The sequence below is a fragment of the Chroicocephalus ridibundus genome, chromosome 5 (genome assembly GCF_963924245.1).
Source record: "Chroicocephalus ridibundus chromosome 5, bChrRid1.1, whole genome shotgun sequence".
NCBI lineage: Eukaryota > Metazoa > Chordata > Aves > Charadriiformes > Laridae > Chroicocephalus > Chroicocephalus ridibundus.
The window spans coordinates 24,436,230-24,450,174 of NC_086288.1; the positions used below are offsets into that span (position 1 = coordinate 24,436,230).

A 13,945-nucleotide genomic window follows, 5' to 3' on the forward strand; every position below is an offset into this window, starting at 1 on the left:
CCCAGGGGTAATAGGGAAACTCCGGCAAAAGTTAATGAGCTGAAATAGCCTTACCATAACCACCTTTTTCAGCTAAATTGTATCTTTATACCTCTACCCTGCAGCTGTCAGGCAAACATACCGCGGGCTAGGTTTATAGCATTTCACTTGTTTTTATTGATTCGGTTTAAGATTTTATGAACTCTCTTCACTGCTGTTGCGATGCTGCAAGGGCACCTTGGCATGGAAACTTACAGATGCTGGGGTGGCTTGCACTGGAGCCATTTCCACTCTGCAAAGCCAAAAAGAAAAAAACGGAAAGGAAAGAAGATCCAGGCCGGCCAAGCTTTGTGTCCCTGCTGGGAATTGTGCATTTTTGGTGGAGAAGAGATGCTGCACCCTGTCCTCGTCAGCTCTACAGTGAGGCACAGCAGCAGAGACTTGACGAAACTGCCTGCAGATACGGCACACCCCTGTCCTGCCAGCATCCGTCCGACCCCCAAGGGAAAGCTGAGTGCTACGGAGATGGGAAAATTTGCAAATATTGAGGGTATAGACGTGATGGGACTCATCCAATGGCTCCCAGCCCAGAAAGGGGCAGTTGCTCTCTCCCTTCTGCCTTCTCACGCACATTTGCTGCTCATGCTCCCATGCCAAGCCTTTCCCTGTGCCAGGTCGGCTTGCCAACGATTTATTTTAGTGGATGAGTTTGCTGCTGGGCCAGAGAGGAGTTGGGCAAAGACCAGGCTATCACGGAGCTGGGGCCCCCCTGAATGGTTGGCCGGCAGCCGTTGCATCGAGCCACTTAGTAATGTATTCAGATGCTGGAATGCATTTTGTGTGTTCATAGCTCTGCAGGGGAATGAAAACTAAATTGAAATCCCTGCTAAATTTTGGGTGAATCCACCAATTGTACGTAACCCTGCTGCTGTACTGTAGTTTCTTGCTGGCTTTCTCATCTCAGCAGAGCAAAGCTCATCCCTGGCCAGGGAATATTTATGAGAAATAACTTTTTCTTACTTGGATGCAGCCTGCTCAAGGGCCTGAGACACATCTGTGTCTTGCAGGAGCGAAGTTTTGCTGTTTGACACTGGAAGCTGCTGGCACGAGGTTTGTACCTGGGCCTCGGTGCGCAAGCGATACATCTGCCACTTATTCCCCAGAGGCATATCTGTGTGGGAAGTCTGCACCCCCGCCTCGGCACGCGTCCTCGGAGACAGCCTCCTTGCCAGCAGTGCCCGTGACCACGGCTCCTCTTGTATTTCGGCATGCAGGGAAGGCAGAGACTGCTTTTCCTCTGATATTGCAGGTTCGGAGGTGATCCACTGTGCCACGGACTGGGATGCAGAGGGGAGCACCTCATCAGCTGCTAACTGCAGTGTGGAGGAGTGTTTCTGCATGCCTGAATGGGACACAAATAGAGGCAACCCCTCTGCTCCCAGGAAATCAGGCCTGGAGGTTTGGACTTGGGCTTCACCTTGTAACTGTGAGGGATGCCATTTCATCCCTTGGGTGTATTTCACCGGGAGAGGTTTGTGTTTCCTCCTCTGTTTGCCCTGGAGGTATAGGTGGGATATCGGCTGGGGCTTTTGAGGCTGGAGGAGTGAGAGGGAGGAAACGTTCTCTGCTTTGGCTGTCACCAGCTTGGATGCCTGGATCTCTGCATGCGATGTGGCAGCGCCCTTGGCCACTCTTAGCATGAGCATTAAGGACTTCCCCTGAGCTCCTGCGTCTAAACCAGCAGGAAACTCCTTCTGTGGTCCATGGCTCCGCTCCCAGGCGTCTGCACATGGCCACGAGGAGGAAGGCTCCTCTGTCCCCACTGGGACTTTCACCTGCCGTATGTACCTCTTGGCATTGACAAGCAGTGGGAAGAGAGGTTCATATCGAGGGATTCAAAGTCCTGGTTTTACAATGGTGTTTACAAGGGAGCTGCACTCGTCCTGCCCTGATTTGCTAGATGGTGCTTTTAAGGGCATAGTTACTTCTGCAATCCCTCCTCTGGCCTCATAATCATGTACTTGGTTTTTTTCCTGGGGCCTTAGCAGTCTGAATCCACACAACACTTCTGGGGCACAGCATTTTAACCTCCCCTAGCTGGTTATGTTGCATCTCTTCAGCTGCTAACAAGCCCCGTATCTACAGCGGCGAGGACAGGTGCTGGTAGGTTTGCGCTTTATGCCCAGGGATGAAAGATAAATACACCAAAAAATAATTGTTCTCATTGAGAGCAGTGAGCAAAACCACTGAAGTGCATATGATGCCCCTATACATTTCACAGGAGCTGCTATCTAAATTATGAAGAGGAAAGAGGTGCCATTAGAGAGTCATCTAACAGACCAGAGATGCTTTGAGGAAACAAAAAAACCATCTGTGTGCTTCCACACAAATGGAAACATCTAAGGAGCAAAGCAGGGGTGATTAGAAGGTCTGGCTTTATATCCAAGCAGCAACAGGTGTGCAAGAGATTTAGGGAGGGAAGAAAATGCCTGGAGCAAATTACAGAGGAATGAGTTGTTGACATGAGTGGAGGAGCAGTCTTTGGCAAGGACAGCGGGGCCAAAACACATGCTGGGGGTGCTGAGTCTCAACAGCAGGAGTAAGAATGAAAGGAAATTCCTGTAGCAAGATGTCATGATGTCAAGGGGCTGAGAGATAAATCAGCAGAGGAAATCCAGCGCCTGAATAGACTCGGATGCCTTCAGCCTAAAAATACACAGCTGAGGGAGGCTGTGTTATGAGAAAAGCCTATAGAGTCCTGAAGGGTGGGGAAGATCAATGTGGAGGAATTGCTGGTAGTATCTCAGTGCTTGAAGTAAGAGATCTCAAAAAAACCAACCAAACCCCAGAAAAGCAACTTGTGGGGGAAAAGCAAATTCCCAGGGGAGGCACAATGTGCTCTGGGATGTGATGGATGTCTCAAGAGTCAGGGTTTCAAAGGCAGATTTGTAGAAGACAACACTTCAGAGTGACCTGACACAGGGAACCACATCTGGCCCAGGAGCTGCTTCCTACATGGCATCTTTCCTGTGTGACAGAAGTGGCTGAAGCCACCACTCACCAGTTCAGGTATCTCCGCTCCTGTCTGTAAGTACCTGCATTATTTTCACCATCCCCTTTTCCGGCATCTCTGGCTCAGTTTTGTTCGTGCTGAGACTGCAAGGTAAGAGGGGACAGCGAGGTTCAGCGCCTGCTGCGTCCTTCTGTAACAAATCACTACAGTCACGCAATACACAAACCACATCGTACAACTCACAGAAGCACACGGCATCGGAGGGAGAAACAGAAACCATTTGCAATTATTTTATTATGACTTAAAATAACATTTCTTCCAAGAAGGGATCACAGTTCCGTATCTTCTCTTTTTCTTGTTTTCTACCCACACATCCTGCAGGTAAGATGTATCTCTGCTGCGATGCCCACCACACCCCACCCCATTTTTGTTGGGCTTGCGGTACCTAATGGCCAAACTCCAAGGATTTTGCTGAATGATGTTTGTTTCACATGCAATAGCCCCTGTTTCAGCACTGGGTTGTGTCTGGGTGCAACATGGCCATTTTTTTTAACCTCATGGCCTGTTTCATCCACTCCTGAGAAGGAAATTGCATTTTCAGAGAGGCTCGGCGCCTGCAAGCAATGGATGTTTCCTCCAGGTTGCAGGCAAGTTTGTCTTGCACATATACCAAACAGAAGAGAGGATGATGAACGTGGGCAGGAGGGGACAGCATCTGAGGTATTGGGACCCGACAACCATCCAACTTGTAGTTTCCTTTAGTTAAATGATCGTGACATAAAACCAGCTATTTTAAAAGCACCAGCTTTTAGCAATGCTGTTCGAGGCCCATCTAGGCCCCACCTCGAATACTGTGTTCAGTTTTGATTGCCTCACTACAAGAAAGACATTGGGGTGCTGGAGGGTGTCCAGAGAAGGGCAACGAAGCTGGTGAGGGGTCTGGAGAACAAGTCCTCTGAGAAAGTGGCTGAGGGTGTTCAGCCTGGAGAAAAGGATGCTGAGGGGAGACCTTATTGCTCTCTACAACTGCCTGAGAGGAGGCCGTAGAGAGGTGGGGGTGGTCTCTTCTCCCAAGGAACAAGTGATAGGACAAGAGAAAATGGCCTCAAGTTGCAACAAGGGAGATTTAGGATGGATATTAGGAAAAATTTCTTCACCGAGAGGGTTATCAAGCATTGGAACAGGCTGCCCAGGGGAGTGCTGGAATTGCCATCACTGGAGGTATTTAAAAGCCAGGCAGACGTGGTGCTGAGGGACATGGTTTAGTGGTGGTTTTGTCAGTGTTAGGCTGATGGTTGGACTCGATGGTCTTAAAGGTCCCTTCCAACCTAGGCAAGTCTATGATTCCGTGTGCCACGGTGCTGCAGTGCGCCCTTTAGCTGTGTTTTTTCTGGCCACGGTGAGAGGGGGAGCGGCTGAGGAGACCCTTTGCTCTTACCCCCCTGGGGCCATCCCTGATGGGCAATGTGGTTGTGGGGAGACTGGGACAGCGTAACAGCTTCCAGGTTCCTGGGAGAAGGACGGCACGAAAGCAACTGGCAAAATCCTCCTTTTGCTTCCAGCTTCATTACTCCTGGGTGGAAGGATTGGTCCCAAGATCCCCAGGCTGCGGCCATCTCCCAGTCACCCTGGGGCTGATTTTGTCCCTCCCCATCCTGCTCACCTCATCTCTCCTACGTGGCCCCAGCAGCGAGGGGGAAGCATGGCATGATCACAGTGCCCTGTCCTGTCCTGTCCTCTCCCCCGCTAAAGGGTGACATCAGCAGGGGGGTTTCTGAGGTAGGAGATGGTGGGTGCGGCACCCCGTGTGAGCGCTGGTAGAGATGCACACGCAGAAGCTGCTAGCAACTTTTATTCGTCACGTGCTGGAAACGCCTCTGCACCACGTACTGGCTTTTTTATTCCTCCACATAAAGCCGCACAGGCATATCCTACACACGTCCTGGGTGGGCAACGCGGGGCTGGGGTGATGCGCGGTGGGGTGAGGTCCACAATGCTCTGCAGCAATGCAGTAACTTCCACACGGGTGCAAATTTGTGAGGAAAATGCAGAAATACAACTCTCCAGTTTTGCAAAAGTCTCTCTGGCGTGGGGGAGCCAGTGAGATGCGGGCAGACCGGGGTGGTGCTGGAGCTGCTGCCAGGGAGCAGGACTGGTGGGGGTGGGTTTGGGGGGAAGGCGATGGTCCCATCTCAAATCTGGGTGCGGAAGCGCAGGTCGGTGTCTGACATCTTCTGCATGTAGTCCTGGTCAAAGCGCTCGCTCTGGGCCACGGTGAAGTGATTCTTCCAGTCACCGGTGGTGCCTGGGGCCGGGCAAGATGGGCCTCAGCAGGGGGCTGGGGGGGACCATGTGCTGGGAGCCCCCTGGGCCACTCACCTTTGCGCATGAAGGGGGAGATGCTCTGGTCCATGAAGTGGGAGGGCACCATGCTGTAGTTGGTGGTGGGGTTGTCCCGCATGGCCTCAAAGGAGGTGTGTCGGGTGATGGCATCCAGCGTCGCCTCCGGCAGCTCCTGCCCCAGGAAGTGGGCCATCTTGGCAATCTCCCGGCGGAGGTCCTGCAGGACACAGGGTGATGTTCAACCCTCCTGCCACCACCCCAGACCCCATACCAGCATCCACCCCAATCCATCACCTCCTTCAAGTCCTCATAGAAGAGGTAGAGGATGGGGTGGTCCTTCCTCCGCTCCCAGTAGTCCTTGACATGGTCGTACCAGGAGCCATATGCCACTGCATGGACAGAGCGGCCACGGGGATTGTCAGTGGGAGAGCTGGGGGAGGGGCATGAGGTGACACATCTTCCCCACCCCGGGATGCCCCTGTCCCACCTCTGCCAGCCATGAACTCCTCCAGGTACTGGGCCCATGTCCCAGGGTGCGGCTCGAACTTGTTCATCAGGTCAAAGTGGTAGAAGGAGACGGCCACATCCTTGGCGTTGCGCCCCACGTAGATCATCTGCAGAGGGGCCATGGGGTACGAGGGGCAGGTCCAGAACCCCCAAGAGGGGAGATGATCCAGGCCCAACACCACTTAGGATGCTGGAGGGAGCAGGAGGGGGTCCCGCCCCAGGGGAACAGGGGGGCTGCAATGCCTCCCGGGGCAGAGAGTAGGGTTGGGGGTTACCTTGCAGCGGTTTTCCCAGAAGGATTTGGGCAGGATATGTGCGGGCAGGTGGGTCTTCACCACGCGGGGAGAGGGCATGGTGGCCAGCAGGTCTGTCCCTGAGGGACCCCAAAGCACATCCCTAGTGGGCCCTTGGCAGAGTCCCCTTGGGCTCAGTCCCTGGAGAGGGGCCGGTGGCCAAGCCCCCATGTCCCACTACCTGCTGTCATCTGCCCAGGCGCAGCGAACTCCAGCATGGGCACCCTGTTGCTGATAATGTCCCGCTTGCACTTCTCGGTATCACCGCCGTGTAGGATCATGTCCACAATCTCGGTGACCCAGGTGGTGCCTGGAGAAAGAAGCCACCGGGGGGGGGCCCAGTGCAGCATTGGTGGGGCTCAGCACCAACACCCCCCTGGACCTTGACCGGATGCTGTGGGGGCAAAGGGAAATCCCGCACGGCTCTGTCGGACAGCCCCAAATGTGTTGCGACCCCAGGCAGCAGGTCCCAGCCATAAAACACGCCTGCCCACCCGGCACCGCCGCGTCTGGTGGGCTTGGGGACACTCACCGGATTTGGGGAAGGTGACCACCACAATGTCCTCGGGGCGGCTCTGGAAGGTGTCAACCCGCTCCCAGTCGTGGGTGAAGGCGTTGACCATGGGGACGCCGTGCACCATGCGGCAGGGCTGCCGCAGGTAGGTGTCTGGATCAGTCATCCTGCTGACAACAGGAACGCGTCGGGAAGGTGGCCAGTGAGGGGGGGGGGGCCCTCGCCCTCCCAGGGCGGCCACTGGCCAGGTCATTGCGGACACCTGGCAACGTGCCTGCCTGGGGAGCGGCAGTGACACCGCTAGCGCAGGAGCCAAAGGTCACCACAGCCCTGCCGCTACCCCCGCCTTTGGGGACGAGGTTCCCGTCTGTGGGGGCAGGAGCCCACCCCGTGCCCCAGCAAGGGCTGGAGGTGCCCGTGGGGTGCCGGCGTCACCCGGGCGTGACAGCTCTCCCCCTGCCTCAGCACCCCAGGTGAGCAGGGAACCGGGTCCCTGGGGTTATCGCAGCAGCCCCCAGCCCAGAGGGAGTTTTAGGAGTGCTGGCTGCACCCCATAGTACCCCAAACCCACCACCTTGGACCCCACGGCACGCGTCCCCGAGCGGCTGAGCGTGGGCAGGGCACCCACAGGGCGCCCCAGGGCACCCGCTCACCTAACGCCGTGCTGCTCTGCGAGGAGGGTGACGGCCAGGACAGGGAGACGTGGGGCCCGGCAGCTGTTTTTACAGGGCGGAGAAGTGAAGAGGGCGGGCGGCCAAGGGCAGCGATGTTTGCCAGCGCTGCGGCTGCCGGGAGGGAGGAGCGAGCGCGGGGAGAAGCCGGCAGCCACTGACCTCCCCGGGGCGCCGTGGTGGACATCTCCAGCCCCACAGGCCCCACTCCCCACCCACAAGTCCCAGCCCGTGTCCCCCTACATGGGGACGGGGAGGCCAACTGTTGCTCCCCGCGCTCAGCTGGCACCTTCCCTGCACGCAGTTTTGGCAAAATCCTCTGTGATCCCACGAGCTGCTGGCAGCAATCCCCACGCCACGATGGCTGAGGGGACACAGGGTGGCACAGGCTTGTCCCCAGCCCGAAGAGAGGCCAGTGGCCCCAGGGCGAGCGCAGGCACAGGGCAGTGAGCATCCCCTGGTGGGATTAGGGAGAACATTTTATTTCTCTCCAGCAGTCCCAGGAGAGGGGAAGGAGCCCCCCCAGTGTGGCGGCAGCAGTGCCGTCGGCACAGGGTGGATTTGGGGGGCATCCAGCGGTGCCTCCTCAAATCTGGGTGCGGAAGCGCAGGTCGGTGTCTGACATCTTCTGCATGTAGTCCTGGTCAAAGCGCTCGCTCTGGGCCACGGTGAAGTGATTCTTCCAGTCACCGGTGGTGCCTGGGGCCGGGCAAGATGGGCCTCAGCAGGGGGCTGGGGGGGACCATGCATAAGGAGCCCCCCAGGGCCGCTCACCTTTGCGCATGAAGGGGGAGATGCCATGGTCCATGAAGTAGGAGGGCACCATGCTGTAGTTGGTGGTGGGGTTGTCCCGCATGGCCTCAAAGGAGGTGTGTCGGGTGATGGCATCCAGCGTCGCCTCCGGCAGCTCCTGCCCCAGGAAGTGGGCCATCTTGGCAATCTCCCGGCGGAGGTCCTGCAGGACACAGGGTGATGATCACCCCTCCTGCCACCCTCCCCCAGACCCCATACCAGCATCCACCCCAATCCATCACCTCCTTCAAGTCCTCATAGAAGAGGTAGAGGATGGGGTGGTCCTTCCTCCGCTCCCAGTAGTCCTTGACATGGTTGTACCAGGAGCCATATGCCACTGTGTGGGGAGAGCAGCCAGGAGGGCATCTGTGGGTAACAGCACCCCACCACAGGATCCCCACATGCACCTGTGGGTGCCCCTGTCCCACCTCTGCCAGCCATGAACTCCTCCAGGTACTGGGCCCATGTCCCAGGGTGCGGGTGGAACTGATTCATCAGGTCAAAATGGTAGAAGGAGACGGCCACATCCTTGGCGTTGCGCCCCACGTAGATCATCTGCAGAGAGCTTGGTGACATGTGGGGACTTGCAAGGTCCCGGTGGGGCAAGTCTCCACCTTATCTCTGCTGGGTCCCTCCAGGTGTGTCCCCTCCGGCCTGTTACCTTGCAGCGGTTTTCCCAGAAGGATTTAGGCAAAATGTGAGCTGGGATGTGGGTCTTGATGATGCGAGGGGATGCCATGGCCTCCAGCTGCTCTGTGCCTGCAAGGGAGATTGCCCCCAGGAATGCTCCCATTGCTGGCAGGTGCCTCCCTCCCAAAACAAAGCCAGTTCCCCATCCAGCACACCCTGCCCCCCGCTACCCCCTGCCACCCCACTACCTGCCGGCATCTTCCCATGGGCAGCAAACTCCAGCATGGGCACCCTGTTGCTGATAATGTCCCGCTTGCACTTCTCGGGGTTGCCGCCTTTCAGGATCATGTCCACGATCTCGCTGACCCAGGTGGTGCCTGGCGAGGAGAAGTTGGGTGTCCAGTTGATGCCATTCGCACCGGAGCCCCATCCTGGGTACCTGAGGGCGCTGTTGACCGGCGTTGCCTTTCAGCATCCCCCCCAGTCCCAGCCTGGGGAGACGCAGGCTGGTGCTTCCCTTCCTGAGCACAGCCCCTCTCCAGTGCCCGGGGACACTCACCAGATTTGGGGAAGGTGACCACCACGATGTCCTCGGGGCGGCTCTGGAAGTTGTCAATCCGCTCCCAGTTGTGGGAGAAGGCGCTGACCATGGGGATGTCGTGCACCATGCGCCAAGGCTGCCGCAGGTAGGTGTCTGGATCGGCCATCCTGCTGGGGATGGGGACGCGGGGAGGGGGCTGGCTGGCAGCAGGGAGCATCACGGGGCCACCTCATCCCCCAGAGTCCCCAGAATCCCTGCTGAGCCCAGCTACTCCGGCCACGGGAAGGAAACCGTCTCCGGCTTTGCTGCCATCCCGAGAGGTAACACCTGCCTCCTGCAGGAATTTTGGGGGCGGGCTCGGGGTGCCACCCGGGGGAAAAAATAGCCAGGGGTGGGGGGTGTGTGTCAGAAAGCAGCCTGAAACCCCAGCCAGCAAAGCCCCTGCGAGCTTTTGCACCCCAGAAACAGCGCTGCCAGCTTGGAACGGGCAGCTGCCCCCTGCCTGCGCCGCCCTCAGCCCCCCAGGGCCGGCTGTGCCCCTCCATGCTCCCTGCACCCCCAGCCCGCCCCCAAAATTCCCGCAGGGGCGGGGGGCAGCTATGGGAGGGTTTGAAGGAGGGGGGAGCGGGGAAGGCAGGACTCCCCCCGGGAAACCTTTCCACCCCGCCGGCCGGGACGGAACCGCTCGAGCCTGGGGCTGCGAAACCTCCCCCGCCACCCTTTAATTTTGGGAGAGCGGCTTTGCGGCTCGCCTCCGTCCCCCAGGGGCTTGCGGGGACACCCAGACACCCCTCCCCGGACCACCCCCGAGCCCCCCGCGGCCCCCCTCAGCCACCCCCCCCCCCGGCTTGCGAGGCCGGGGCGCCCCCGAACCCGGCCGGGGTCTCCCCGGTACCTTCCTCTTCCTCTGGCGCCCTGGCAGGGAGGAGGCAGAGCTTCGCCCGCAGCTTGCGGGGGCGGGATTTGTTATTTCCCTGCCCCGCGTGGAAGATGGAGGCGCGGGGAGGCGCCTGGGGCTGCGGGAGGCCCGGGGGGGCGTCCAGAGGGAAGGGACACGGAGCGACACGGTCCCGGCGCTGCGGGGAAGGGGAAAGCGGGGATGGGGACGCAGCCCCCCGGGGACGGTCCCCAGGCGCCTGTGATGAGCTGTGCCGTGCTCAGCAGACCCTCGGTAAACGCATAGATGGGGGGGGGGGGTAAGAGTTGGCGGTGCGCGAAATCACCGCCTTCCCCTCCGCCCACGAAGGAAAACGCAGGGAGGAAATCCCAACCCACGTCCCGGGGGGTTTGAACATCCCCCTGCCCCGATCCGCGGGTCACCCCCGTGGACGTCCCCAGCTCCTCGCACTGGCACGGGGCTCGCTGGTGGGATGTGGGGGGCAGGCTTTGGTCACCCCCCTCCCAACACCCTTGATGCACTCAAATACGGGTCCAAAGTTTGCAGGGTTGCAAAGCACGAGCGCAGCTGATACCGTGCTTCTGCGACAAGGGTTTAAAGACGCCGGTGGTGGTGAAATGCTCCTCCTTATCTGCTTCTCATGGGCAAATGTGAGCCGGGAGGGAGCAGGAGGGCAGGAGAGATGTCAGCAGGGCAGGGGGAGCAGCTCGACTGTTTGCAGCCTCGAGAAAAACGTCCCTGATTTGGCCTGGTGAGGCGGGATGTGCCGTGTCAGGTGTTTTGCAGGCAGGGACATGCCTCCTCCCTGCCCCATCCATCAGTCCATATGCCAGCAAAATTGGCTGTGTGTGCAAACCCCGCAAGCGAAGCCAGGAGCTGGGGAAGCGCAGGGATCTCCATCGGCATTTAAATGCGTGGAAAGGATTTATTCCTGTGGGAGAGTTCCCCTCATAGTGCTGCTGCTCCTCTTCAGGAGTCGGATCCCAGTTGCATCACTTTGGGAATGAAACAACCCCAGGAGCTGCAATTTTGGAAACTCAAGAACAGGCTCGAGATAGGGTGTAACAGGGGAATTTGGGGCTCCAAAGCAAACCCTTGCCCGCAGTGGGACAGGGACTGGTTCGTTCCAGCCATCCTCGAGAAAGAGCTCAGCGCAGCCGGGTTGGAGGTTGCAGGGGGAGCTCCCCATCTGGCAAGGATGGCAATGTTGGCAAGTGTGGCAATAGGCCAGGCAGGGAAGTGCAAACCGCGGGCTGACGAGCTCAGGCTGGGCCAGGAAGCCTGGGGCGAGCCCTGCCACCGCCCGCTCTGTCAAGAAACTTGCCACAACCCAGAGGCACGAAAGCTCCGGCGCACACAAGAGCTGAGGGCAGCAGATTCGCCAGCGCTTTGGGGCTTTTCCACTCTTGACCAATCTTTCCTTCCTCCAGGCACCTCGGTAGGATGGGGCTGGGGTCACCCAAGGTGTTGGGGGACAGCAGTGGTTTTTGGGAGGATGCCCGCCCCCAATGACGCCTGACCACTGGCTAAAAATCTACCATGCCCTCAACTACCCTTCTGCCCACTGAGCGTAGGGTTGTCCCCGGCTGCTGCCCAGGATTCGGGGGGTTCAGCCTCTCCCCACCTTTCCCCACAGGCAATGGCTCACTCTCTGGTTATCCCAATTTATTGCAGGGGGTAAAGTGAATCGTCACGAGGATGCTCCATCCAGACCCACCCTCCCTGCTGGGAGAGAAGGGAAAAGTGGAGCCCCCCTGGGAAGGGCGATGAGCTCCTCACACCTCCATCTGGAAGCAGAGGTCGGAGCCCGCCATGTGCTCCCAGTAGTGCTGGTCAAAGCGCTCATTCTGGGCTACAGTGAAGTGGTTCTTCCAGTCCCCAGAGATCCCTGGGGGTGAGAAAGCAAGTGGGGCAAATCCTGACACCCCTGAGATATTTGCAGCTACGGATGGGGGCTGCAATATAGCCTGAGGACACCGCTCCCAAACCCTCCAATGCTTGCCGAACCCTACCTTTCCGGAGGAAGGGGGAGAGGCTGTGATCCATCAGAGCAGTGGGCATGGTCTCGTAGTTGGCGGCGGGGTTCTTCTTCATCTCCTGGAAGGAGGTGTGGTGGAGGATGCTCTCCACCATTCCCTCTGGTGCCTCCTTGCCCAGGAACCGCAGGATCTTCTGCAACTCCCGCTGTGGGTCCTGCAGGATGGCTGACATGGGGAGGCTGCTCAAAAGGCTGGGGGGGGCAACCGGGGAGCCCTCCCCTCCATCCCACCCTCACCTTCTTCATGTCCTCATAGAAGAGGTAGAGGAGCTGCTTCTCCTGCTTCTTCTCCCACCAGCCCCGCACGTGCTCATACCAGGACCCGTAGGCCACTGTGGGATGCGATCAAAGGGTGAGATGAAAAGCGGGGTGTCGGAGGATGCCCTCCCCACCAGCATTTTGGGGTGGGCACCCTGGGGCTCAGCCCCCCACCTTTGCCAGCCATGAAGGCCTCCAGGAACTCTCCCAGTATGCCAGGGTCAGGGTGCATCTTGGCCATCTGGTAGAAGTAGTAGTAGGAGATGACGACATCCTTGGGGTTGCGAGCCATGTAGATGACCTGGGGACAGCCGAGGATGTGGTTGGGGGGTGCAGAGTGGCACCTCCTCCCTGCCACCCAGATAGGGAGAGAGGCAGGGGGGGCACCCACGGCGTTACCTTGCAGTTCTTGTCCCGGAAGGAGGTCGGGAGAAGCTGGACGGGGAGATGGGTTTTCACCAGCCGCGGGGATGGAGTTTTCTCCAGCAGCTCGACGCCTGTGGGACAGGGGGCTTAGCAGCGTGAGCCCCAGCACCCTCACCCCCACCCCAGCTCAGCCACCTCCCCACCCAGCCCAGGGGGGCCGCGGGGCTTGGGTCTCACCGCTCAGCACCCCCTGGGCCTTCATTTCCAGGAAGGGCACCCGGTTGAAGATGGCATCCCGCCGGCACTTCTCCACATCGCCGTCGTGGTAGATCATGTCCAGGATCTCACTGAGCCACGTCGTGCCTGCAGCACAGGGACGGCGTTGCAATGGCTGGCGCCCCCCGCCCCCGTCCCCCCTGCGCCCTTCCCCGGGGCCACTCACCCGATTTGGGGTAGGTGGCGACGAGCAGGTCATCCGGCCGGGCTTGGAAAGCCTCCACCTGCGGCCAGCCCTCCACGAAGGACTTGTAGAGGGGGATGCCGTGGAGGCTGCCGAGCTCCTCCCTCACCACGTCTCCCACCCCCATGGCCGACGAGGGGTGCCCTCCGCGCTGGCTCTCCTCCCTGCCGGCGGCCGCCGCGACCTCGGGAACGGCTGGATCCTGTGGCGGGACCGTCGCTGGGGCAGCGCCCGTCGGGCCGCGTCCACCCCGGCTGGCGCCCGGCGGAGGTGCCGCCGGTGCCGGCGAGGGGATGCCCCGCTCCCCGGCGGGACGCCGCCGCCGCCGCCCCCTGGGTGCCGGCCGAGCGCGAAGCCCCGGCCGCGAGGGGCCCCCCGGGAGCGCAGCCCGGCGTCGCCTCCCCTCCCGCCCGGCCGCGCTTCTCCCCCCGCCTCAGCCCCCTTCGCGGGAGCCGCGGGGTTTGGGAGCCCCCGCCCCATCCCCGCCGCCGGCCGTACCTGCCCGTGCCCTGCGGACGCTGGTCGGCGGCGCTGGCGGCCCCGGGAGTCTCGGCACCTCCGCCCGCCCCTCCCCGTTAACCTCCCCGGTAATGGTTAACGAACGCCGGCTCGGCCTAGGGGCGCGGAGGACGGGGGCAGGTT

General features: G+C 59.7%; 2 protein-coding genes across 5 annotated transcripts; both read right to left on the reverse strand.

Annotated features, from left to right (window-relative positions):
• Positions 1 to 3,334: 3,334 nt before the first annotated feature.
• LOC134516695 (sulfotransferase 1B1-like) lies at positions 3,335 to 8,230 on the reverse strand. Of its 4 annotated transcripts, none has more exons than XM_063337161.1 (8): positions 8,095 to 8,230; positions 6,668 to 6,816; positions 6,317 to 6,445; positions 6,118 to 6,215; positions 5,823 to 5,949; positions 5,630 to 5,724; positions 5,372 to 5,552; positions 3,335 to 5,297 (listed from the first exon to the last, which is right to left on the reverse strand). In XM_063337161.1, exons 2-8 carry the CDS (start codon positions 6,813 to 6,815, stop codon positions 5,185 to 5,187), a joined length of 891 nt encoding a protein of 296 aa, XP_063193231.1. In that variant the 5' UTR covers position 6,816; positions 8,095 to 8,230; the 3' UTR covers positions 3,335 to 5,184. The 4 variants fall into 4 exon arrangements, with proteins under 4 accessions (XP_063193231.1, XP_063193232.1, XP_063193230.1 ...); XM_063337162.1 differs by lacking the exon at positions 8,095 to 8,230 and adding an exon at positions 7,303 to 7,499 and having other exon boundaries at positions 3,335 to 5,256; XM_063337160.1 differs by lacking the exon at positions 8,095 to 8,230 and adding an exon at positions 7,303 to 7,499 and having other exon boundaries at positions 6,668 to 6,819.
• On the reverse strand, positions 7,768 to 13,932 carry LOC134516248 (uncharacterized). Its single transcript, XM_063336218.1, has 16 exons — positions 13,802 to 13,932; positions 13,286 to 13,505; positions 13,081 to 13,206; positions 12,877 to 12,974; positions 12,652 to 12,778; positions 12,457 to 12,551; positions 12,194 to 12,374; positions 11,963 to 12,069; positions 10,179 to 10,359; positions 9,302 to 9,511; positions 8,991 to 9,119; positions 8,774 to 8,871; positions 8,541 to 8,667; positions 8,355 to 8,449; positions 8,095 to 8,275; positions 7,768 to 8,019 (listed from the first exon to the last, which is right to left on the reverse strand). Exons 2-16 carry the CDS (start codon positions 13,428 to 13,430, stop codon positions 7,907 to 7,909), a joined length of 2,013 nt encoding a protein of 670 aa, XP_063192288.1. The 5' UTR covers positions 13,431 to 13,505; positions 13,802 to 13,932; the 3' UTR covers positions 7,768 to 7,906.
• Positions 13,933 to 13,945: the final 13 nt, after the last annotated feature.